The sequence below is a fragment of the Ammodytes marinus genome, assembly GCF_949987685.1.
Source record: "Ammodytes marinus genome assembly, chromosome: 4".
NCBI classification, from domain to species: Eukaryota; Metazoa; Chordata; class Actinopteri; order Uranoscopiformes; family Ammodytidae; genus Ammodytes; species Ammodytes marinus.
In genome coordinates, this window is record NC_137233.1 from 34,945,305 (window position 1) to 34,972,232 (window position 26,928).

Genomic DNA, 26,928 nt, shown 5'->3' on the forward strand with positions numbered 1-26,928 from the left:
CGGTGCTTACAGCACTGGATGTTCCATCGTGCGCATGCGCAGGTCGAGATCTTTATACCAACAAAGTCACCTGTGACACCTGGGTGACTCCGGGAATGTATATATTCCGGAAGTCACCAGAGGTTCTGTTCCAACTGGATCTTCTCGCGGTGTCTGAGAAGTCTGAGTGACAGAGAACTCTGGCGGTCATCCGGAACTCATTGAACCGTAGTTACATACGTAACTATCGTTCTATTTCGTTCCTACTGACCGCCAGAGGCGGTGCTTACAGCACTGGATGACTTATACCAAAAAGGTCACGAAGAGTACTCATCAATTAAGGGCTTGCAGCCATCAACAAGACAGCTGTCATCCCACCGAATGAGGTGCAGCAACATTTACTCTGTAGAGCCGCGCAACGTACATGATGAAGACCATGTAGCTGTGGCGCAAATGTCCTGCCGTGAAATCCGCTTCAAGGCAGCCCCTGATGTAGCCATACTCCTGGTAGAGTGGCACTCAACGGCCACGGCCTGGGGAGCCCCTGTGCTCTATATGCATTCAAGACCACCTCCACAAGTCAGTGGGAGTGTCTCTGTTTGGACAGGGCAGCCCCCTTCCTGCAGCTCCCATAGCAGACAAAGAGGTATTTGTCTTACGCAAGCTGGTTGTTGCCACAACCTATGCCCTAAGCGCCCGCACCGGGCACAGTGGGTCTGACGTTCTTTCTGCACCCCCTGGTGAGCCCAGGGGATTGAAAGCAGCCAACTCGATCGATTGGTTTACATGGTGGGGAGACAATCGTTTGGATAGGAAGGATGGATTTGGCGAGAGCACCACTCCTGACCCTTCTGCATGCCAGAGCAAGCACGCCTGGCTCACTGCCGAGGCATGGAGTTCACCGACCGATTGCAGTCGCAATGGCAAGGAGGAATGCCGTCTTCATAGACAGCCGCGTCAGGTCTGCCTGACTCAGCGGCCCAAATGGGGGTAGACCTAAGGCCCTCAGGACTACTTGTAAGTCCCATGATGGTGCTCATGGTGGCTGAATGAAGCCTCTGGCCTGACTAGGTAGTGGGACCCTACCGTCTGGTTGTCCACCCCTGCATGTGCGGCCGATATCGCAGCCACATAGACGCACAGGGTGGAAGCAGCTGTCCTGCTGCCCAACACAGACTGCAGAAAGTGTAGTATCACTATCACTGAACAAGTCCATGGGACTTCGCCATGTGCCATGCACCACTGTGAAAACAACTTCCACCTGTCTGCATAGCGCAATGTAGTGGCGAGTGCCCCTGAAGTTAAAACGGTATGGACCTCTGACTGGTCGCAATACGTCAACAGTGGGTCCTGGCTACCAGGAGCCCCACGCACAGCTGCAGGCGCCCCGAGTTCGGGTGCCACATGTGTCCGCCTACCTGAGACAGAAGGTCCTGTCTCCCTGGAAGGCACCAAGGCTCTCCATGAGGAGTTTAGTAACGCTGGGATCCATGGCCTTCCTGGCCAATGTGGAGCCACCAAACGTAGGCTGTAACTGCAATGCTGGACCCCATCCAGTGTTGTCAGTAACAAAAGCTACACACATAGTGTGTGGCACGGCTCATCCACTGGCAAGCAATAAGTAAGCTATGCACGCAAGGCTTAGGTGAGAGCCCACGCTGGTGGGACACAGCTCAATACACAGTGAAAGCGACTTCTGACCCGAAGCCGCCCACTTGACGAGCAAATTAGTAGCCTATGCAACCGCTCTAGGCGACAATGCTACAAATACTGTGGCGGTGGCTTGGCTCTACCCCAAGCCACTCGCTGTCGATTAAATCAAAGTAAGCAACCGGTCTAGGCGAACTTAGCACCCGATCAACAGTGCAACAATGCTAGAAAGACAATACATTCGAGCATACAATTAGCAACCGGGCTTTTAGTGAAAAACACACAAGCAACGGTGCGAAGGAAATGCACAAAGCAGGATGACTGGCCAAGCATTAGCCAGAGCATCCTGCCTTAGGGGACTGGTCCTCTCCATCTAGGAGAACCCAGGGGGACAGTGGGTCATCTCTTCGGAAGCAAAGAGATATGCCACTGCCCTGCCATACTTGTCCCAATCATGCCCACCACCTCCGGATGGAGTCTCCACTCCCCGGGGGTGGCCCTTTTCTATCGCTGTGTTCCGGACACCTGGAACTTGGACAGCTTGGATAATGATAATTAGATTATGCTGAGGTCAGCCTACTTATCAGTCGAAGGAAGAGGCTGTACTCCAGCAGCCTCCATTGCATGGAGTGCTGTAGTAGCTGCTGAACGGTAGCTACGCGCTATGGAGAAAGGCAGGCTCGCATGGCCGCCGACTCGAGCACCAGCTGAGCTGTAATGGTGGCAGGGATGCTGCCACACACTGTTTAATATCCGCAGAGCCAGGGACGGCCCAAACGGAGGAACCCTGAACTGGTACACCCTGCCCAGAAATGCAAAGGGGAGGACCACCTGTGACATTGGGCAGTAGGGACTTGAAAGTAGCATCTTTCAGGGCTATGACACAACCCAGTCCGCCTGAGCGATAGACTGGAGGACCCCTGCAACACGCAGCATGGGGAAAGGAAGAATCGTGAGGCACTGATTCCGCCGTCTTAGTCCAGAACGGGGCGACCCCGCCCCACCTCCTGGTACCTGAACTTCGGTTGAGTAGAACCTACCGAGCATCGAGTAGCACCCCCAAGGACTCTAGGGGAGGGCGGAGGCTGGACGCCGACCTCCTGGCGCCTGAAATGCAGCTGTAGCGCAGTGTTACGGCGCTGTAATGTGCTGAGAAGCACTGGCCCCTTGATTGTCCACCTGAACGTGGTCGAAGCTATTGGCACGGGGTACCACAGAGGTTCCCGGCCTGGAATCAGGCAGAGGTGCACGTCGCAGCGTGTAACTACTGTCTAGCCTGGTCAACCTGAACACTTCGCACCGGGCCTGAAGAGCAGCTGGCCGAACGCCTGGCCTGGGATCACTGGAAGAGAACGGAGGGTCTGTCGACACACCTCCGACTGGGACGACTGCGCCAGCCAACCCCGGCGGCGCGCCACGTCACAGTTGACATCAACCTGCCTAGCCCTTTTCCTTGTGAAGCGACCTTGGGACCTTGAAAGGCGCTATATAAATTCAAATTATTCTTATTATTAGCTCCCTAAGTCATAATGCAAAGTCTGTAGTGAAGCATCACTGAGGGTCCATGCTGAGTGACCAGCACCTGACCCCTGTATGGTTTGCGACCGAGCCAGGACTGTGTGAGAAAGCAAATTCCCAGATGGCCCACACAGGCAGCAATGTCGTAACTCCTAGTAAGGAGGTCGCCTGAAGTCCGGCACTGGTGCCAAGGGCAGCGCACATCGGCTCTCAGAGCCTCGTCTGGAGAGACAACCAGGGATGCTATAGCAGGCTCAATCGGAGCTAACCAGTCCGAGCCCTAACTATCAGCATTGTGCATGGCTGCCAGAGCTCTGCTGTCACAGTGTGATGGGAGAGAGCCCTTAAATCTGGCCAGCATCTACGGAGCTCAGCGGAATAAGGCTCAGAGGGAGGCACATAGAAACGGAGGATTGAGGGCCTGCCGCTGGTTGGAGGCTAGTAGAAGAGCCTCTACCTAGCAACCTAAGTGCCTGAGACATGAAACTACAGTTCATGCATGGGCTATCTGACAGCGCTTCCCTCAGGTACTCAACCCTGAGACCTGCAGGGCACTTGTCATGGCCATTCCCCACTGTATGGAGGTCATGAAGGCGTAAGCTGCCCACTGTCGAGCCAACTAAATATGCATCTGACTAAGGTATGCAACCGGGCTCCAGGCAAGAACAACCGAGCCGCGGCGCGACACCGCCAGAATAATACATCGGCGGTGCAAAACTATAGCGCCCACTGGCGAGCAAATTACAGTAGCCTGCACAGACACGACAACCGTGTGACAGCTAAAATAACACAGTGAAGGCGACTCTTGGAAACCCAAGACGCTCCCTGGCGAGCAACCAACGTATGCAACCGGGCTTTAGGCGAGAGCACCAAGCCTCGGTGCGACACCCATGGACATATAAGAAGGGCGATACCGCTAGAATAATACAGTGGCGGCGTAAAACTACGCCCACTGGTGAGCAAGTTACAGTAAAACATGCTAGAATTTAGCCAAAAGTCGAGCCAGCTAAAATATGCATCCGACTAAGGCATGCAACCGGGCCTCAGTCGAGAGCAACCGAGCCACGGTGCGACACCGCTAGAATAGTACATTGGCAGTGTAACCATGCCGCCCACTGGCGAGCAAGTTACAGTAGACTAGGCAATCGAGCCCTAGGCGAGAGCACACCCAAGCTACAACGCGACCTGTCAAGCCAATTAAAATATGAAATCCGAATAAGGTATGCAACCGGGCTTCAAGCGAGAGCAACCGAGCCACGGTGCGACACCGCTAGAATAATACAGTGGCAGCGCAAAACTATGCCGCCCACTTGCGAGCAAATACAGTAGCCTGCGCAGACACGACAACTGTGTGACAGCTACAATAACACAGTGAAGGCGACCTTTCAAAACATAAGACGCTCACTGGCTAGCAACTAATGTATGCAACCGGGCTTTAGGCGAGAGCAACCGAGCCTCGGTGCGACACCGCTAGAATAATACAGTGGTGGTGTAAAACTATGCCGCCCACTGGCGAGCAAGTTACAGTAGGCTAGGCAATCGAGCTCTAGGCGAGAGCACACCCAAGCCGAGAGCGCACCCACACAGTTCAAATGAATTCAGTTTACTTAAGAAGGGGACAGTGCAAATCAATAAACCACATGATCATACATGGGTTAAAAAAATGCTAGAATTAGCCAATTAAGCTATTCTCTATCTGTAGTCCCCTGGCAGTGTCAGCGGCTCTTGGTAACCCCAGCCGCCCACTGGAGAGCAATCAACGAAGGCTATAGGCACTGTGGACAGCATGTCATTGAGCCTTAGGCGAGAGCCCAAGCAATAATGCGCCTTAATAACACAGTGACGGCCGCATGAGCTACCGTGCAACGGTGCGACACGGCTATAATAACACAGCGGTGTGAAACTAAGCTGCCAACTGGCGCCACACTACAGCAGCCTACACACGAGCAACAGTGTGACACGGCAAAATAACACGGTGAAGGCGATTTAGGAAACTAATTCGTCCACCGGCGAGCAATACAGCAGCATACAGTGTATACAACAGCATACTAGTGTGTGGCACGGCTCACCCACTGGCAAGCAATAAAGTAAGCTATGCAACGCAAGGCTTAGGTGAGAGCACACGATTGGTGCGACACAGCTCAAATACAACAGTGAAAGAGACTTCTGACCCGAAGCCGCCCACCTGACGAGCAAATTAAGTAGCCTATGCAACCGCTCTAGGCTACTCACAGCGACAATGCTACAAAGTAGGCTACTGTGGCGGCGGCTTGGAGCCCAAGCCGCTCGCTGTCGATTAAATCAAAGTAAGCAACCGGTCTAGGCGAACTTATCACCCGATCAACAGCGCAACAATGCTAGAAAGACAATAGCCTACATTCGAGCATACAATTAGCAACCGGGCTTAGCGGAAAACACGCAAGCAACGGCGAACAAAAGAATAACACGCCGACTGTGAACCCAGCCGCCGCCTGATCATAATCAAGCAAGGTGGAAAGGTGATAGTAGCTTCCGCGGTAGCCTCGGGCTACGCGTAGCCTTCACACTTTACTCACCCCTTACCGGCCGCAGCCAAGTCGAACGAATTGCAAGTCGCAGCCCTTGGTGGTCGAAGTCAAATCGAAGCACCAACCCTTAGGTACGAGCTACTTGCGACAAGCTAATGGTATATTATCACACGACAATGTGTGAGACCTGCTAGTCCGCGAGAAAATAGAAGGAACAGAACCTCTGGTGACTTCCGGAATATATACATTCCCGGAGTCAGCCTCTGGCGGTCAGTAGGAACGAAATAGAACCTGACCGTATCCAGCTTCTACTCGCTAAATTGTTCCATTCTTTGCACGAAAAAATACCATCTAAATCCATACAAAACATATGTGTAATTGAAGGCATTTCATGACTGGGACCAGAAAATAATACATTTATTTCCATTGACTACCGTTGTAATTTTTCGAGCCGAGAAGTCCCATGTCCCGGAAGTAAGACACTTCCGCTTAACAGCTCTATGATTTCGGATTTAAACTGATGACGCGGGGCTGACGTAGCCGTTTTTGCAGTTCCTACAGGCCCCAGGATGCATTGCGCGGGGGCTACGCTCTACAGCCCGCCCAGATTCAGAGCTGCTCGCGTTACCATGGTGACATACACACAGACACAGCACGCACCCAACCCGTGTAAGCTGTACAGCAGGGGTCCCCAAACTTTTTTCACTGAGGGCCACATACAGAAAAATCTACGAAGGGCCGGGCCACTTTGCAAAAATAACACATTTATCAGGACATGTAGCTGCTCTGATGTTTAGTTTCATAGTGTCTTCGTAAATTGTAATCCTTCTTCACGGCAACACTTTCCTTGCACATTAAACTGACACATTTCCCCTCTTGTTTATATGCCAATGATACACCCAGTGTTCTCTGCCTTTGCGTCCAATGTCCAGCAGGGTGAAAATAGTATCCAGCCGAGGTCCCGACCCTCCTAGGGGGACCGGGGGTATGCCCCCCCGGGAGATTTTTTAAAGTTTCTAAAGCGAAATGCATGAATCTGGTGCACTTTGAGAGGGAAATTATGAGGCTAAATCTGAAGAATTTTGTATGAAAAAAAAATGGAGACACTGTCAGATAAATTAGAAGCTATTGGAGAAGGACGCATAGATTTTCCATAATAATATTAATTTAAAATAAAATATTATGCAGGGTCCTCTGGGATGGGCTTGTTGCTCATTTTCTTTTATGGGACATATTTCTCTGTAATATAATGAGTGCATTTAAATTATTTAAAAATTAAAAGCGCCATATTACATTATATTTTTTAAATGTGCCACGGGCCAATCAATCAGTGTTTGACACCCCTGCACTAGTGGGTTAACTACTGTAGGTTAGCCTACTGTAGTTAGTATCAGTGTTTCCCCTACATTAATATTGTGCTGCCCACACCGCTGTTGAATATTGTGTCCCGGTGTAAGAATGATTGATGGGGCAAGGAGGAATCAGTCTACCGGTTGTAGCTGTAGCCAAGTTACCTTAGCCGCTAAGCTACAGTTAGAAGTGAACTCGTGAGGGGAACAGTAGGCCCCTCTGTTAGGCCTTTCACACCGCCGCAAAATCGGAGCTAGTTCTGGGCTTGTTCGGGGTTAGAGCCAGTGTTTTGGTTTCACACCGCCAGAGAGCCTGCTCCGGGCCGTAAAAACCGGGGGAACTCATACCCCAGGATTGAGCAGGGTTTGATAAGAACTGCTTGCGCGAACGGTTGGGGGAGGGATTATCCTGACCAACCAGAGCAACTCAAACCTCATGCCCGCCATATTTAAAAACACCGCTACTACGAGACGTAAACATAACATAATTACCGAACGTAGCGATCAAATTGACCGGCGAGAATACGCTGTATGGGTCCTGTTTGCTTAAGAAAGCAAAGCGAGAGCCAACAAGTGTAAAAATAAGACGTATTCGCCGCTGTTGTTGTGCTTAAAGCTAGCGGTAGCTTTAGCGTTAGCCACAAGAGCAGCGGCGTCGGGTGACGTACACACACGTTTACAGTGACGTCATGACGTTGCTCTCTTGCCGGCTCCATGGCTGTCTCCGGTCGATGTGAAACCAACCGGTTCATAACTGGGATAAGGCTGTAACCAGTTTTGAACTGACCCCAACACCAGCCTGGAACTGACTCTTGGTTCATTTTGGTGTGAAAGGCCTATGTGTAACCTTGAGGAAGATTTAGTTGCATTTGCAAGACTGTTTGTGTGTGACTGTGTGTTTGTTTTCCATGTGCATGGTTATTAGCGATGTTGTTAAAATGATCAGCTTTCCAAAACCATAAACAATTGCTATGCTGATGGAGATAACTGGGTGATTAGCACTGATGTCCCTAGCCTTGTGTCGTCTTGGCTCTTCCTATACAAATGCATAGCCACACCCTGGCATATGCTTGGCTGCTAATATAAACATGATGTCTTCTTAGACAAAAGACTACTGTTGTGTTAGTGCACTAACTGACTGACCTATCTATGGTTACATATTGGTTTGTCTGTTTTATATATTTATTGCAACAGCAACATTATCTTACAGTATAACACATTGATTTTTCTTTTGTCATCTCTTCATTGCTGATACAATCATAATTTGTCATTTCAGGTGAGGTCCAAAGGAAGATGGTGTATTGTCCGAGGACCACGCAATCGGTTGTGAAGACTGTTTACATCCCACACGCACCACTTCAGAGCATCCCTCGTAGAACTCGTCATCACATGAAGAAGAGACTGCTGCCTGCAAAGTGCTGACATCATCACTACAGCTCCCTCAGCCTGCCCTCCTCACAACATGTCGAAAACCAACTACAGAAGAAGCTGCTGCTAAACATCACTCAATATTTCAACAGTAACTTGACGAAGGAAGCATTATGCTCCAATTGTTTTTCCCAACACACTGGAAACTCAAAGCTTTTGAAAATGTTATTTTTCTTTTTTACATTTGTATATGTACATACTTTACAGTTGTGTGTAGAATAATGCACATCGTTTTACTTGCTTGTTATATTAAACTCTATCTATGCCTTATAAAGTGTTTGATTCTCTGAAACTATTTCACTTTTAGTTGATAAGTCAAACCTATGTATTAAAATGGTTACCTATGCTATGACAAAAAACAATCATGTTTATACAAAATTATTTTTATTTGTAAATACAGTCAAGGAGAATTGACACATTTTCACATGATTAAATCTCAATCAGTGTCCATAGTTAGCAGCAGTATTTACAGGTCAAAATATTTGATCATAGCTCATCCGTAGCTTCTACATAGCGTCTTCTTCAGCATGTCCCCTGTAGTGACCATTTGGAGATGGATATTTGGCTCTGATGCGCTGTATGACACAATCAGGTAAGAAGATGTGGTCCCCTTGCCACGTCTCTCCCCTTTGGAGCACCCACTCAATAAAGAACCAACGTGCGACAAGTCGATTATGTCTAAAGAAAGTAAACACAAAACAAGTGGTTACTCTCCACAAAGCTATAATGTAACAATAGCAGGCAATGTAAGAACAAAAAACTGGTCATTTTATTTGACCTGTTGTAAAGGGTTCCTCTGGAAAGTGCTATAGACATGCTACGAAGTGCAACATCAGTGCAATGGCTCAGACAACACAATTTGACAAAGATAACGTTACAACATGCTAGAAAAAAATAATGTTACTCACTCAATGATCATCTGCCCTCCCGGTCTTGCTGGTATTTGTTGTCTTTTTCAAATTATTTTTGGGATATTGAAAATGCCCCTCGGTTTCTAATGGTGGTCCAGTTGTATTGTCTTACAAGGCTAAGGCTAACCAAGGCTAAAACAGCTGCAGCCTCGGCCTCTCTGCATAGGCTACTGCATTTCCTCCTGGATTCACAGGGAGGGGGGTTGGTGAACTGGGCTCCGAGAGGCTGTAGTCTGCACGAGCTCTTCCTTGAACCAGAAACGTCACCGGTGAATGGATTTTTGAAGCTCGGTCCCTGCGAAACGGACCATGTTGAAAAAATACACGGGATATATTGCGACCCAAAGGATATTATGGTAGATGAGTTAAGGTTGAAAATCGGCGAATTTTCCCTTTAAGAGAGTAACCCCCTAACACAAACAGCAACTGAATGAGGCTGCGTTGAAAGCCTGGAAAAGCATCACAAAAGAAGAATGCAAAAGTTTGGTGATGTCAATGGGTCACAGGCTTGATGCGGTTATTGCAAGCAAAGGATTTGCGACAAAATATTATGTTTTATTCACTTCAATTTATTTAAAGTCTATCTGTTCCAATACTTGTGCTCGCCTAAAAATGTGGTGTTCCTTTTCAAAAAATGCTATCTTCTAAGTTGTGTATCGGATCCAGATGTTAATAGCTGGAAATGAAAGCTGAAATGTCGAGCTATTGTCTCATATTCATCTTTTGGTGTCAAACCCAAATGTTTCCAGTCTACAGCAAAATTAAAGGAATTGGCCTCACCGTTCCAATACTATTGGAGGGGACTGTATGTCTGTATGTTTAGGGTAGTTGTCCTGCTGGAAGGTGAACCTCAGTATTCAGTCTTTTGCAGACTCTAACAGGTGTTGTGCCCTGTATTTGGCTCCATCCATCTTCCCATCAACTCTGACCAGCTTCCCTGTCCCTACTCAAGCGCTCTGAGTGAGAGAAAAGCGCTATGTTATATTACTGAAGAAAAGCAACTCCACATCATGATGCTGCCACCGCCATGTTTAACGGTAGGGACGGTGCGTTCAGGGTGATGTGCAAAGTTAGTTTTCCACCACACATTGCGTTTTGCATTCAGATCAAAAACTATAAATTTGGTCTCATCTGACCAGAGCACCTTCCTCCAACCCTTGCCACAAGCCATGCTGGGGACACAGCATATGAGACTAAACTTGAAGTGTCGTGCCTCAAAATCATTTTGTATTGATTTGATTGCAGAATTATTCAATCCTAAGAATAACATCTAGAGAAAATATGTTTTGTAAACTAATTGCTGTCTGAATATGTAAACAAATCCCCCTCCCCTAAAACTGCATAGTGCCCCTTTAATGCAATTATGCATAGTGAGGATTTGAAAGGAGATAAGTGCCTTAAGCCGCCTTACAGGGAGGAAGAGCCTCTGAGCAGCACAGGGCTTGAAGAGCTTCTTCCACTCGTCAGCGTTGCCCACAGAGAAGGTGATGGGGTAGATCCTGTACTGGAACTTGGTGGAGACGGAGCGCGGCCACTGGTTCAGCTAGAAAAGTAGATTGACACATCGTCATTGAAACGTCATACAAACTGAGAAAGTGTGTGTCTAATGGACCTCTATAAAAAAATGGCTGAGCAAGTATGTGAGGAAAGGAGCTGCCGTTAACAATCATCCTGGAAGCTAATCTCTCTCTCAGAGTGGCTCATAAAGACGGCCATTTAAAACAATGACGTCATGTCTGCTCCGTTCTGTGCGGAACACACATGCAGCTGCCAGCTGTTGTTTTATTAAGAAAGAGTCTAGAGTCTAAACAAGGAAGGGGACCCTCACTTTTAAGCCCAGAGTGTATCGCCGATGCTTGGGTTATCCCAACTGTTAGGCGCCCAGTCTCTCCCTAATCATCATAGAACACTTTGACCCTGAGAAGAGTGACAGCACTGCAGGCAATCTGCAAATAGTTTGGGCTGACGAGGACAAGTATGGTAACCAAAAGGAAACCCAACTTTTTTGTGGAGTTTTTCCATATCTAAATCTGTCAAAGAACATAAGTGTGTCATATGCAGTAAATATTGTAAAGCCCCCTGAAGCAAATTCTTATTTGTGATACTGAGTAGGGCTGCACGATTCTTGCTGAAAAATTAATCACAATTTTTCTCCTATAGAATTGAGATCACAATTATCTCATACGTGAGAGTATTGATTGCACTCTTAGGGCGTATTCACACCTGCCGTGTTTAATTTAGGTTTAAACAAACTCAGGTATGCTTCCGCACTCGGTGCGCATCTTTCAGGTAGGTGTGAATACAGCGATCGCACCCGGGGGCGGACCAAACAAGTGCACCGAGACCCAGCTGAAGAGGTGGTCTTGGTGCGCTTCCAAACGAACTCTGCTGCAGTTCGTTTGTGGTGTGACTTTGGCCGGACTCGATCCGACCCAAATGCAGGAAGCTTCACATTATGGGAAAGTGTTGTTGTCACCATTGCTAAGAAGATTAGCTGTGGTTTGACCGGGAACCCCGATTATTATTTTTTTTAATCCCCAAAATATATATTGAAATAAATTTACTTTTTTAAACCTTAAATATATATAAATACTTGTTACTGTCGATAGGTGTACAGCAGTGTTTTTTAGGCCCGGCGGTAAGAGCTGATAAAGAGTATGCGCGCCACGTGTACCAAATTTTTTCAAAAAATATTTTAAAAAAAATGTTTTGCAAAGGTAGCTCAAACTGCAGTATATTTTGTCAGCAAATAATATTTGGATACACAAGTTATAAAACAATTGTAAAATACAAATTAGACATTCATTTAAAATATATTATCGAATTATTTGAACTTTGACCTAGTTGGCCGCTGACCTTTCAAAGCACAACCGGTGATATCAGCTGTAGTAGGCTGCGTGATGTTACCAGAGTGAGGCAAACTAAAAGCGGCACCAAGCGCAGGAGGGAGAGAGAGATGGAGGAAAAATAGATTGTGTTCCTAATAACTCTATAGGCTACCACAACATTAGCACGATTTCGGAAGGAAATGTAATGCTTGACGTAATGCTAACGTTAGCTTAGCTCAGCTGTTTGTTTACATTCAGCGCTGCTATTGCCCATCATCAACAGTGACTTACTTGCTTCATGGGAATAGGCGGTCAATAATGGATATAATATGTTCACAAAAGACTATCAATATTGGATCTTTGTATGGATTTATAAATCGCCGAAAAGATGCACGTTCCTGGATGAATTGATAAGCTCCTGTACGGGTTACGATGGCGCGGAGGACAGCTGATTTGGAACGGAACAATCAGCTGTTCGCCTCCACGGGGAAAAAGTAAGGAACTCCGACTTTACTACCGTTCGAAAGTTATTAAAGCATCAACAAACTACGCAGCTTGCTTATACTTTGTTATATAAAAATAAATTGACTTGAATTTTCTATCTCTCTCAACACACAGAAACACAGTGTCTCATATTGCTGTGTCTGGCCGGTGACTTGACATTTTCTGGTCTGTCAGATTTTGCTCCCTAGTGGTTCTGCGCATGCGCATTCCGAAAATAACAATCCTGCGTGAGCAACCGTCAGATTCTGCTACCTTTTTTTGCTACCGAGTATTTTCTTCAAAACATGTTTTTAACTGCGTAATTATGCTACACATATGTTTACATTGTGCCTTTTGACCTGTGAGCATGTAGACACTGGCTTTGCTGCTGAATATAGAAATAAAATTATAGGCTTTTCTATGTGTTAATTTTACCAGACTCGGAGTGGAGAAAGTTTTCGCCGGTGTTCTGACATTTTCTGCTCCCTCGTCAGATTTTGCTACCTATCAGAAAATGCTACCCTACGTCATGGTAGCGTATAGACAATTACCTCATCAAACGATGCATCCACTACAGAATCACGTTATTTTACACCACTACTCACCCTATGTAGGCCTACACACAGTGTAGCCTACACTGTAGGAATATGGGGAGCATATTTTGATGCTGTTAGTGTTTAATAGCCTATATCAAATTATGCTACCCTATCAGAAAATGCTACCTCACGTAATTGGTAGCGTATTTGATCTGTAGACCCATTAACTATCAAATAATGCTCCCACTACAGAATCACGTTACTTACAACACCACTACTCACCCCATGTAGCCTACACTGAAAGCTGTATATTTTTATGCTACTTTATAACGTTATTATAGATTTAGTAGGGTATAATGTGAGATCAATTGTCTCTATCAAATAATGCTCCCGCTACAGAATCACGTTATTTTACACCACTACGTACACCCCCCTCCCACCACCACCACCGGCGAAAACTTTCTCCACTCCGAGTCTGGTAAAGTTAACACATAGAAAAGCCTATAATTTTATTTCTATATTCAGCAGCAAAGCCAGTGTCTACATGCTCACAGGTCAAAAGGCACAATTTAAACATATATGTAGCATAATCACGCAGTTAAAAACATGTTTTGAAGAAAATACTCGGTAGCAAAAAAAGGTAGCAGAATCTGACGGCTGCTCACGCAGGATTGTTATTTTCGGAATGCGCATGCGCAGAACCACTAGGGAGCAAAATCTGACGGGTAGCAGAAAATGTCAAGTCACCGGTGGTGGGAGGGGGGGTGGGGTGTACATAGGTAGTGGTGTAAAATAACGTGATTCTGTAGTGGGAGCATTATTTGATAGAGACAATTGATCTCACATTATACCCTACTAAATCTATAATAACGTTATAAAGTAGCATAAAAATATACAGCTTTCAGTGTAGGCTACATGGGGTGAGTAGTGGTGTTGTAAGTAACGTGATTCTGTAGTGGGAGCATTATTTGATAGTTAATGGGTCTACAGATCAAATACGCTACCAATTACGTGAGGTAGCATTTTCTGATAGGGTAGCATAATTTGATATAGGCTATTACACTAACAGCATCAAAATATGCTCCCCATATTCCTACAGTGTAGGCTACACTGTGTGTAGGCCTACATAGGGTGAGTAGTGGTGTAAAATAACGTGATTCTGTAGCGGATGCATCGTTTGATGAGGTAATTGTCTATACGCTACCATGACGTAGGGTAGCATTTTCTGATAGGTAGCAAAATCTGACGAGGGAGCAGAAAATGTCAGAACACCGGCTGCTATACATACACAGCACATGTGCCCTAGATCTTTTTAACACATGGCAATGATTCACCACACACATGAAGGCAAGCTCACCGGTTTTAGGGTTTTGGATTTAAAGCTGTGTAGGTTGCTTTTCGGTACTGTTCAAGGTTCATTAGCTGAAGTCATGTTAATAGACTGTTAGGTAGAACTTCAGTGGAACTGATTAAAATCATGCCAGGCAGCTCTCTGTAAAGGTGACTTTGAAGTGATAGGTGGAACTGAGAGAAATAGCAGGGTGCCTCTGTGATATATTACGCCCTAAGCCTTGAGATAAAAAGGGTTAGGTGTGTACACTGGAGCGAGTCAGAGAGGCAGACCGCTCTGCTCTTGATATCATCTGTCACAAAGAGAAGGGGGAATGTTTAACATACCCTGGGTTAAATCAGAGGACTCACTCAGAAAGGGTAGACCATTTTGGTTTATTTATTCATTAGTATAATTGTTTTTTTCTCTTCAGTTTCTTTTTTCCATTTCTTATTTATCTTTGAATGCTTGTTGGTTAATTAATGATTTGCGGTTAGGTATGTATGTCATGTATTGGATCTGTTGTTTGGTATTGTGTTAGTGGGGGGGGAGTGCTAGAAAAAAATGTGCACCATATAAATTTAGGCATCAGGCCAGCGAAGGGTTCCTTACCCTGTTTTCAAACTGTGGGGCCAAAGGGTCCTCAGCAAAAATGTGAAAGGTAATCTTCTTGAGGCTGAAGAGGAGGGCCGATTTGACCATGGCCAGGGTCTCGTCCAGACGATTCCCACAGGCCACCACAGCCAGCTGCATGACGTCCTCTGAACGCCGGCTCACCGGCCGGCCCGCCTTAGTACGCGCTTTACTAAAGAAGAAAAAGAAAAGATAGGGGATGAAAAGTGTACCAAACTGCTAATAGATAAGTACAAGAAAACCAAAGAGAATACAATTCAATGTTTAAACTAAGCAAAGGTAGATGGGTACAGTATATTTTCAATGCAATATAACACTAAGACAGAGAGATACAAAATTAAGCTTAATAAAGCTTCTCTTGTCAGATGTAAATGGGCCAGGGCCAAGTGCAGAAGAAATAGAGGGGGTCTGGACTGGTTTACTTTACACTGGTTACCCAAACCTTGGTTCACTCACTCGTCACCTTTGAATTGGCTGCTGTGCATACACAAGCAACATGAAGGAACTGAAAGACAAACGTTTGACCACTATGGAATTCTTAAGGTTTATACCCAATTAATCTGGTTTGATATTGCCCATGAAAATTTTCTACAAAAATACCCAATATGATACAGCAAACCATCATTTTCCCTATACTTCAACACCTACAGTATACTTTAAGGAATACTTCATCCATACGGAACCGGCCTTCTATCATTATAAAATTGCTATTATAATATAATGAATGAGGTTTTTCTTCCCTCAGTTTTTCCTCAGTCTTTCCTTGGCCCAGCTGTGCTGTTAATCCTTACCCTGCATTTTCCCATGTGTGATGTCACACATGATAAAATGTAGGGTTAGACAGTGAGACCATAAAACACTCTTTCTGCCTTTTCTCAGGCTAGGATGAACCGATTTCTAAACATTTTGCAAATTTATACTACATAGGATCTCAGAGTTCAATACACCTTCATATTCCCACCGGAGAAGTAGCTCTTTAACTCCATTGGGGTAATTATTAACGTCTTGCTCCTTAAAATTCACCTTAAAATTCTCATTAGCTTTAGGCCCATCAAGGGACAGGTGTTGCATATAAGCTTAGGCTATAATTGCTGTGATGTGTGCAGTGTGCCACATTGGTTTATGCTACATAGTTGTCCCTTTGCATAACGAATGTTTAATAAATAAAAATGCACTGTATCCATCCTATCAGAACACAGATTGGGGAATATCATGTCCATATATGGGGCAAATAAAGCTATCTTTCCTCTGTATCCCAATGTGTCAGAGAAGCACAGAAGCACAGCTGAGTCCAACCTGTCAACATGTCACCATAGAACATGTCAGCAAACCAGAAATCCATTTTGGACTTCAGGAGAATCATGACAAGAAAATAGCACATCACCATGTCATCCTCCTGTCAGATAGACAAGGTGTCAAGCTAGGAATGTTTCACCCAAATACATGACATCTGTGTGCCATGGTAATGTTGTTCAACACTACACACACACACAATCACATGTATTTAATATGTAGCTCTTTTCCCACATTGTCCCCCCATGCTCAAAGGCAAGGTTTACACCATTTATCTGGTGTTAAAATGGGCACTCTTTAGAGATAAAATACACTCAGCAGCAGGGCAGAGCATCTCCAACTACGATAAGGAAACATTTGCACAATGGGGGTGACTGAAGCCAAGGCCAACATCATATGTCCTCCATACACACACACACACACACACACACACACACACACACACAAACACACAGGGCTGGTTGTAATAACATGTCCGACATACTGTAAAGGTTGTCATAGCTTAGCAGTAGGGGGAGAAGACTGACACACACTACACACACACACACACAGAAGAGAACAGAGAGCCTTTTCTTCAGAGTGTAAAGCGTCATTTGGGAGAACAGTGGAAGGCAAATAGCTTTTCCCAACTAAAGACAGCATATCCCCAAAAGGCACAGATCTCCTCTGAGCCTTGAGGAAGCAAAATTGTCTGGTAGAAACGGACTGGAATTGGGAGGAGAAGATTGAAATTTGACAGGTGGGTTTGCGGGGCCAGTCTGGGAGCGTGACACCTCGTTTTCTGCATGGCAGAGGGACAATGATGGAACGGCAAGATGAGGATGAATGAGAAAGCGGTCCGCCTCGCTTCAAAAAGGCTGATGCTCTGTCAATCCATATCTCCTACACGAGTGCAATTACATCCCACTTTAGTCATGCAAAATAAATGCCCCTGGAATTGTTTGCATAAAATAAGTGAACAAAGCAAGACAAATAAAGAGAGAAGAAGAAATGTCTTTGTTGCATTAGGCATTTGGCTGCACTGCACACATGATGTTTTATGTCATGGCGCTGTTCCCCCACATCTGAAAGCAGTCAAATACTAGAACAGGAGAGGCACAAAAGGATTGAAATCATTTACTGTCAGCAGTGTGAGCATAAGAAGAGCCCTCTGCCTACACAGCACTACACAGCCGACCCCTTTGAACTTGTGCAAGGAGAGGGAAAAAAGAAGCAGTACCTTCAAAAGACTGTGAAAAGAAAAATGTATGTGCACAAAAAGAAGAAGCTAAAGTTAAAAACACCTTGAAGGCACTTCATTAATCATAACTGGGTCATTTGGTGGGCTTTTATTACACTATGTTCACTTTGGTTCCAACCAATGGATATCAAAGCAATGCAACTTAACATGTTCTCTTCGTGCCCTTGGAAACATGCTTAAAAAATGTTGGCCCACGTGACAATAAAAACTACAGATATACTGCCTGGATTCATGGCTTGCACCTTATTCCACAAGTTGCCAAATTGGGATAGCGAGGCCATATCAGAACCGCCAGCTAATCTGCTGCACACATTTGTGTTGATGCAGCCGCAGATTCAGACTAAAATGAGAACCACGTCATCCGTTTCTTTCCTTCTTTCGCAATCGGTTGGGAGGTCTAGCTGTGTGTGCTGCATTGCCTTAAAGGTCACATATTATGCTAAATGCACTTTTTAAATGTGTTCTAACATATCCATGGGTCCACGGTGTGCCTAGAGACTGCCAAAATATTTTAAAAAATAACAATCTCTCCTTTTCTCACTCTCCCCCTTTCTGAAACCCCCACCCCTCCCCCCCCCAATATACTCCAGTCAGAATTCTCCTCGTTTCTGACCTCAAAAACTGGAAAGCCAGAAGCTTCCACTGTGCAGCCCACACCCCTATTTCTTATTGGTCCACGGCCCTGACAGACAGAGGGCGAGGCGTATCCGGCTTCGCTTCCGGACAGGGGGCGGGAGCAGCTCAAAGATTGTATATTTACGAGGGGAGCTGCAGCTCTTTTTAGAAAAATAGGCCATTGTGAGATTAGCTGAACATCAGCATAGTACAATAAATTATCTGAAAGTTTTTTTCAGCAAACAATTAAAGAAAAACGTATTACGGACCACTAAGACCATATAATATGGTGTATAATAGTACCGAAAAGTGTATAATATGGGAGCTTTAAAACATATATGAGACAATACAGTATGTGTCAGTCCAACTCTTTATTCATCCAAGTTCTGCTCAAGGGACATTTTATAATGCACATTGTAAAAGGAAGTTCAATGGAAAATCTCATGGTATATCATGAAAGTGAACCACAGTCAAACGATCATGTATGATATTCTGACGGTATGATAACCTTAAGCAAAAATATCCCGGTTTCACGGTATTGCGTTTACAGCTCTGAAATGTGTTTTTTTTAAATGTCTGGGTAAAAAAAACACAAGCCTGAACACAATCTTTTTATTTTTCAAACGACATATAGAATATTCGGAACATTAATAAACTTGCATGATAACAATAATTGAATTATTCTCAATGCAATTTAAATAAAAAGCTGTCCTTTAAGTGGGCAGCTCAACAAGGTTTTTAGAGACATGTGGTTATGACCCTGTTTCCACCTGGCATTAACATCTGACTTTTTGAATCTGGTTACAAGTGGACAGCTCTCAGTCCGTGTGTTCCCACTTGTATTTTCAAATGTGACTTCTGTGTCTACTTGTGATCGGATTCCATTTACCCGCGCTGTATTTAAATCAACACGTACATCATTTCTGTTTGCATTGGTGTTTTTAACCGGTGGGGTTCAAACAAGTAAACATACAGTGCCACAGTTTTAATCGCATTTGCTATTAAAATGCATTACATGCTAAGATAATGACCAGTCTAGGTTGACGAGATATGCTACTGTCTCATTTGGACAAGGAGGCGCGATGCACAACACTGCTTAGAGGGCTCTCGCAAAATGCGGGAAATATCATAGATAGTAGCCTATATAAAAGTAAAAACTCTTAGGCGAGTAAGTTATTACGCCTCTTTGGCTGGTGAAAGATGTGTGTTTGCCGGGCGGCTTTTCTAACGTTTGATACGCTCTTGTCACCACCACCAGTAGGCTACACGGGCGGCTTTCTGTATGCAGTTAAGATAGGCTACTGTATATGCGAACAGAATATTTCCTGTGCGCCTTCACATTAAAAGCATGTTACTAGCCAAACGCGAGTTGACTTTTATTCTTAAGCAGATAAGAACAGGAAGTAGTTGCCTTGCAGCTCTCCAGTCAATAGCAGCGATTTCCGTGTTTTCAGATTTACGCAGTGAAATGAAAACAGAGGAGTAAGCTTGTCATTTGCAACTCGTTCATGAGGCTTCTATAAAAGCTGCATGAACGCCAGTGATGCATTTTCAACGTATTTCCTCCCAGGCAGGGGGCAGCAGTTGAGTAGGAGGTCCCTAATGTGGACACAAACCACATTCGTGTTTCCACTACCAAATGAATGCGAACACAAGCGACACAAGCGACGTAAACCATCTCCGAATGTGGTTTTTGTGATCCGATCTCAATGCGTCTTGAGAGTGTTTTCACCTGTAGTTTGGGCTGTATTCATGTGATCGGATCACAAAAACCACATGTTAATGCCAGGTGGAAACGGGGTCTATGATGCAGGAACATTCTGAACGTTAATAAAGTTGTATGTTAACATCCTGTGTGTTCTAGTTACTTAGAACGGTATGACAGAAATAATGGCGGTTTTGAAACCTTGACTTTTTCATACCTCTCTATACATTGAAACCGGTAATCGTCCCATGCCTAGTGATCATCAGGATGCCTAATGCAACTGAATTAAAGCTGGGGTGGAGGATTTGGGGAGAAAATGGCAGTTGGGATAGAGATTCGAATCCAAATACCTCAACCGCTCCACTTGTTCTCTTTGGTCCCTCCCTGACACGCTCTACACCAACAAAGTCGTGCCAAAGTGAATGGACAGTCCCAACAGCCAATAAGAACAGAGAATCGGAGCCTCGCTCTGGTTGGTCAAAGTGTCAGCTCATGTTAACTTTGACCAATCAGAAATCATATACCCCAGCTTTAAGTCTTCATCTTCCACAAGCTAAAAGTGTGTGACTTCCACCTAGAAAACTTGGTGGTGATACAGACTTTCTGTTGAGAAATCGTTATCTTTGTCCTAAGAAATAAAGGGTTTTACCCAATGAATCTTTTTAGTTTTCTAGTTTCTCCTTCCAGAACCTCTAAGGCCAATTCATACTTCTGGCATGCTGACTTAGAAATCGTCATCCGCCCACACACCCATGGACCCCTTAGAGTAGGCGGTCAAGCGTGCAGCCCAACATTTGTAACCGTGTGGTGTGGAAAGCGTGCAGTGATGTAGTATATATCCCTTGCTCCACAATCCTGTCCAGTTGATGGGATTTGCCGAGAAGAATATCAAGAAGGAAAACTGTTGGACAAAGCATTTTTGTACAGACATGGATCAAGAGTCACATATTGCACGTTCTGCTTGTTCATTCTCATACACTCTGATGTATTCACAAGCAATCACAATTAAGAAAAAGTGAGTTAACCGGTCTAACAAACAGATTGATATACCCCTGATGAGGCTCGCAAGAGGTTCCCTTCCAACCCCTTTGGGCTACACAGGCTAGGAGGGAGATCTCCAACCAGTCCCAGGGAGCAGAGGGAGAACGGATGCAGGATGACAGTTTTACAGCTATGCATAAAAGAGAGAGAGAGATGGACTTCTTGTCTGCAAGGAACGCAGCTTAACTATATTTGCAGTAACAGAGGGGAGACGGATTTGAGTATCAGCGTCAATCTAATCCTGCATTGGCTGGCCTTAATATGTATAAAAAAAATTAAAAAGCAGATAGCGGTTATGTCTGTTTTATTGTGCATCTGAACCGGAAACAGAATGATTGACAGGTGTGAAAAGGGCTTTAAGCCACAGGTTTCATTCAGTACCAATATTAGTTTTGATCAATCCATTGATATTGGGAGTGTAGAAATGTTTGGAAGTAGTGACAAATGTACATCAGAATTCATAGTGCCTGAGGAGACATTTTCAAAATAATTTTGTCCGAAAAGTCCCAATCCACCAATATACTGTATATCTAATTTAAACGATAAAAACTATCTGGAAATGTTTTGGGTTTTTACTTGATAAATAAATGATGATACATGGATGTACGTCCACACACATACGGTATATGTATACGTGTGGTGTCTAGTCCATGGGGACAGCCGGAGCTCTCTATTTTTGGCCACAGGAAGTAGTGTGTGATGTGTCAAGAGGAAATTATACGATTAGGAAAAACAAGGGATGTTTGTCTATTTAGCACGCTGCACAGGAAATCTGGCCGCCGCTCACATTTAGGGACGAATAACAGCAACAAAAAAAACCCTGAAAGGGCAGCTTGTGAGAAGATACACACACCTATATTGTAACATTTCTTTTTAAAGGTAACATATCATGCTCATTTTCAGGTTCAATATTATCATTTGGGTTTCTACTAGAAACTGTTTTCATGGTGAAGTGTCCAAAACACCATTAATATTTCTCACAGTGCCATTGCTGAATCTTCTCTATTCATTTATCTGCCCTTATGACATCATAAGGGGAGAGAAATCTGACTGGGGTTTTTGAACACAGGTTTTCAGAAAGGTGGAGGGGGTGGAGAAAAAGGGAGAGTGTTGTATTTTCTCATACTTGGGGAGTCTCTTGTGAGTTGTTGTGACACCATGAAAAATTGCATTTGCATTAAAGGTTACTACTGCTTAATAAACAGGAATTATTATTATATAGACGGAGGATAGTCGACAGGCTTAGCACATTAAGTATGTCCTGCCTTTAATCAATGATTAAGCCCTCTGATCCACCTTAAAAGAGCATTTGTACACTTTTGCCAAGGCTTGTAACTTGAAAACTACACCCTATTGCTCACAGTCTTTTATTCTCTCAAGCAAACATCCAATCGATTAGCTCAGGCAATTAAATAGTGGACATTTTTGGGGTGGCTTTTCCCAGATGCTCAGTGTGTTTTCCCCCATAATCGCAGCAGTCAGCCTGGAGAGCTTTTCTCCAATCCTGTTCAGCGTTCTTTTTTTCTTGTTTACAGCCAGCAGTGACCCCTTCCACCCCATCTCCCTTATCAGTGCGGAGCACACGTGGAGGACTGTGGTTCTCTGGGGCGTACGCAAAGGTCCTTTTCTCGCCTTGACGGCTTTTATCTAGCCAACAGTGTCCCCTCCCCCCCCCAGTCTGGGCTTTGGAGAAGAATACATATTAGTGCCTAGCAGTATCTCCAAAGCTACGTCGCAAGGCTATTATGCCTCGTTACTTTCCACCAAGTAGAGCGGGTCGGGCGGGTTTAGGCTGGACTGCGATAGCCGGCACCAGAATATGGGTAAAAATATCGGGCTTAGGAACAACTGTGGTCAAGCCAGCGGTCTCTCGTTTTTGCTTGGTCAAACCAGCCGCTTTTTTATTTATTACCCCGTGTTGTGAGCGTATTCCGATGGGAAAATGCAAAGAGACGGCTCGATGCATGCCGACAGAGACAGTGAGCGAACAGCGCTGGCTGCGGCAGCTACGTGACATCGTAGCAGTGGGACACAGTGTAGCCCACTGATTAATTTAATGACGAGGAAAAACACCACACAATAAACAGTGCTGCGCTCACATTTTTCGCCAAAACACAAGACTCTCTTCACTCTTGCCGAGGTGACTACACACGGCGTAAAACATTATTTCGACCAATCAACGGACGGGAGTGTGTAGCTCCATCTTTTCGGCACCCTTTCAGGCGGCTGGTACCCATACGGATGAGTACCGAAAATGGGAGCGGCTTAGAGCGGTTAGGCACGCTTATATCCGTACCCTACCCAACTTTTGGCAAATGGAAAGCCAAAATAACCGGAACCGCTCCAACCGACCCGCTCTACTCGGTGGAAACGAGGCATTAAGGCATCACTGGCTTGGTAATCAACTCCAGGTTGAGGAAGCTGCAAAGGGAAAGACGTTGAGGCTGAAATTAGAAAGTGTTTGATGCGCAATAAAAAAATCCGCCCATCCTTTAGAACAGAAATAGCAAACTGTGGCTTTTGTCTTAATATGACAGGCTTCCTGAAGAGATGGTGATTGAATCAGATCATCAGCAGCTCCTCTTCAAGCACAGATCACACCTGACATGCTTTCCCACCCCACGTAGATTGATTTTGCAGAAACGGAGACATGGAGAGAGAAGGTTAACAGTTATGGGTTTTCCAACTTCTGTAAGTGTTGTCCACTTCACGGGTTATCTAAGTCAGTGGTTCTCAACCGGTGGGGCGCGGACACTCTACCGGGGGGGCGCGAGGGGGATGAAAAAAAAATAAATAAAAATCTTAATCTTAATCTTAATTTTTTTTTTTTTTTTTTTTTGTAATTTAAATTTTTTTCCTGATATGTAGCCTAGTTCAGAGATGATATGTATTTTTTTTCTTTCTTAACTTTTTTTGATAGGTAGTTGCCAAGTTCATCACACAAACACTCCAATCCACTGATATGAGATCAGTTTGCAATTTTCAAGTACTGAATTAATGGTAGGACTGTGGCCACTAGAACTGGTCTCTGGTCAGCAAAGGTCTTGAAAACAGCATAAGTGTGCTTGTGACATGCGTGCCACCCATGCATGTGTATGGGCACGTGTCCCAGCAGATTTTTGAAATCTGAATAAAAAAATGTAAGTTTGTAGTTAGCAAGTGTAACATGTTCTTAGGGCAGAATTTCATAAATAAAGGTTGATTTTTTTAGCAAGATATTTGGTCAAAAGCTAGTTGTCATCCGTCCCTCTGTCCAGTTGTTAGGCATCTGGCTGCTAGCAAGTTATGTTGTCTTGCTAATTTTACTATTCATCTGAACTGAAATGAATATTGACTTTTTCCTTTATTATCTTCGCCAGAATGCACCAGAATGCTTAGATTACATGTTAAAAACACAAAAAAATATTCTGGGGGGGATGCCCCCAGACCCCCCTTCAGGGGTTTAGTTTTCTGACAAACATTACAATGGATACTAACATGATTTGGGCATTTGGGATTATAAATCATCTTTGAATTGGTTGTACAGCATATCACATGCTATTCATTCAGGGGTGTGATGGCCACCCCACTCTAGCTCTGTGGCCCACCTTGGCCACCCCCAGTCAAAATTTCCTGGAATCGCCACTGAGACACACACAACTCCGCGTTCAGGCTGCACAGCACATTAATCGCAGGTAGCATTTTGAGCTAAATCTGGCCACTTTCCAAATCCAAGACTCAATAGTTGAAACATTCTCTGAACTGGGTTGTCAGACAGCAGTGTTTCCCATTGATCATAGACTTTGTTTTGTGAAGCTTTTTCATAACAGGTATACCTATTGTAGAATTTATTCTGTGTATGTTCTATTTAGGCTACTATTTTCTTCTCTTCTAAGGAGATTTAAAAAAAAAAACATTTCCTCAGTGTCACATAAAAGTGCACCAGAATTTAACGTTAAATTATAAGAAATTTCCGGACCCCAACCCTAAACCCAATGTTCAACTCAAAGGTGCGCCACTGGCCTAGCCCTTGTGATAATAACAATAATAGAGTATCTATCTGTCTATCTATCTATCTATCTATCTGTGTAGGGTGGTGTGTGTGTGTGTGGGGGGGGGGGGGTGTCAGGGTCGGTGGGGGGGGCCCAACTGCAATGACCCAGCTTTGGGGGGGCCCAGCTTGCAGAAGGTTGAGAACCCCTGATCTAAGTCATTCCGAGCTCATTTGCATTCCTTATTAATTCCAATTGATGTCTCTCAAGGGGACCTTTGCCCTTTTAAAGCTAAGGAGAAGTGAATTAAAGGTAAGATTCTGGAGAATACCTGTTGTCAAAATCACAATTTGTCAAAATCAGTGAAAGTCTCCTCACGATCAACGTATAGTTGATTGTGAGGAGCTGGAATTTTTTTGGGGTGTTACTACACTTTGTGAACTGGCATGTTGCTATTAAGGTGGGCCCCCTTTGTGTACATACCCTCTGTTTTACACACCCGTTTACTAGATGTTTTTGCGGCGACACAGTACGAACAGGTAGCAGACTGTAAGGACATCATTGATTTTGACATAAGTGATTTTGACCACAAGCGTTCTCCAGAATCATTGACTCCACCTTTAATTAAAGGCCTAAAAAAAGTACTGATTTATTATTCTGCTGATGTCCTACTGCCAACATTTCGAAATAATCACATTAGCCATGCTCTCTCTCTACTCACATTTTAGCAAGATACTTGAGCAACCTCATTGATTGCAACAGCGTGAATGATTTCACAGTGCATTAAATGAGGAAATTATTAAAAAAAAAAAATCACAATAATAATGGACATTAAACGCATGAGCCAAGCAGATGTCAATGTGCCAGTTGAGGGTCCTCTGACAGATCAGGCTATTGTGGTGCCACGCAGCGTCCTTGAGCACAATGTACCGGGCTTTTTGAGGTCCACTTCAAGGCATGATTAAACGCCAATACGCTCGCTTACTAAACAACTTCCTAAATATGAGATCGAGCAATACCCAAGCAGCTTATGGTGCTTATTTTCGTGTGTGCACAAACGGAAACGGGCCCGCAGGGTAAAAGGGCTCAACAAGGCTGCAAAGAAACCAAACTCACCTCTCTGCATTCACGCCGGTAGCCCCTCTGTTGGCCGCCTTCCCCTGTCTACGTCCCCCGGGAGGAGGCTCCTCCGCACCCGCACGCACACCGACCCCGGCCGGTCCTTTCTTCTTCTTTTTCGCAAACTTCTTCGCTTTGACATCGCGCCCGTGGAGCTCGGAGGTAACCCTTTCTTTATGGCTCCATGAGGTAACCAGGGCAGAGCTGCTGTCCTCCCCCGGCTCTTCCCTCTCATGCTCCACTACAACTTCTTTAAAAAGCGGGTCCGGCTCGTCCGCGGCGTTGCTCCCCAGAAAGTACAAAAGTAAGAAAACTCCGAGACACACGGCGATCAGAACTACCTTGCAGTGGATCCGCATGGTGAGCGCGACTTGTTGCGAGTGGACGAGGCAGATGGGGCTCCGCTCATGTCTGCGAGTGAGGAGGGAGAGCCGCGGCCCGAGTTGACATTTTTACTTACCGCTCCCCGCTCGCATTTTCCCGCAGATGATGGAGAGCGGAGAGGAGCTGCTCATCGCATGGCTCATCGTCCACGGAGATGATCACACTAGCGGAGGCGCGGCTTTGCCTGCGTTACCGTAATGACTGCAGTAGGCCTACTATCGCGCTATTATATTGTTATTACCGTGAGGTACTTGAGTTACCATGACTGTAGCCTTTATATAAAGTAAGCTTGTTATAGTTAAAGCTATAGTGCGTAACTTTTTCATATTAATAAATGAGGTTATATACATTCAAGCCATTACCAAATGAGTTGACACAAAGTTGATTAATATCAGCTCCACAAAACTC

The 26,928-nt window shown here is 44.9% G+C and overlaps 1 protein-coding gene across 1 annotated transcript in view; it reads right to left on the bottom strand.

Moving 5' to 3' along the window:
* Window positions 1-26,616, bottom strand: part of gxylt2 (glucoside xylosyltransferase 2) — a 65,241-nt gene extending 38,625 nt beyond the window's left edge. Inside the window, exons 1-3 of the mRNA XM_080025657.1 lie at window positions 26,134-26,616; window positions 15,132-15,324; window positions 10,754-10,885 (exon numbers count right to left, since the gene is read on the bottom strand). Coding sequence (XP_079881783.1) covers window positions 10,754-10,885; window positions 15,132-15,324; window positions 26,134-26,495 — 687 coding nt within the window. The 5' untranslated portion in view covers window positions 26,496-26,616. The remainder of the gene's footprint in view (window positions 1-10,753; window positions 10,886-15,131; window positions 15,325-26,133) is intronic.
* Window positions 26,617-26,928: the final 312 nt, after the last annotated feature.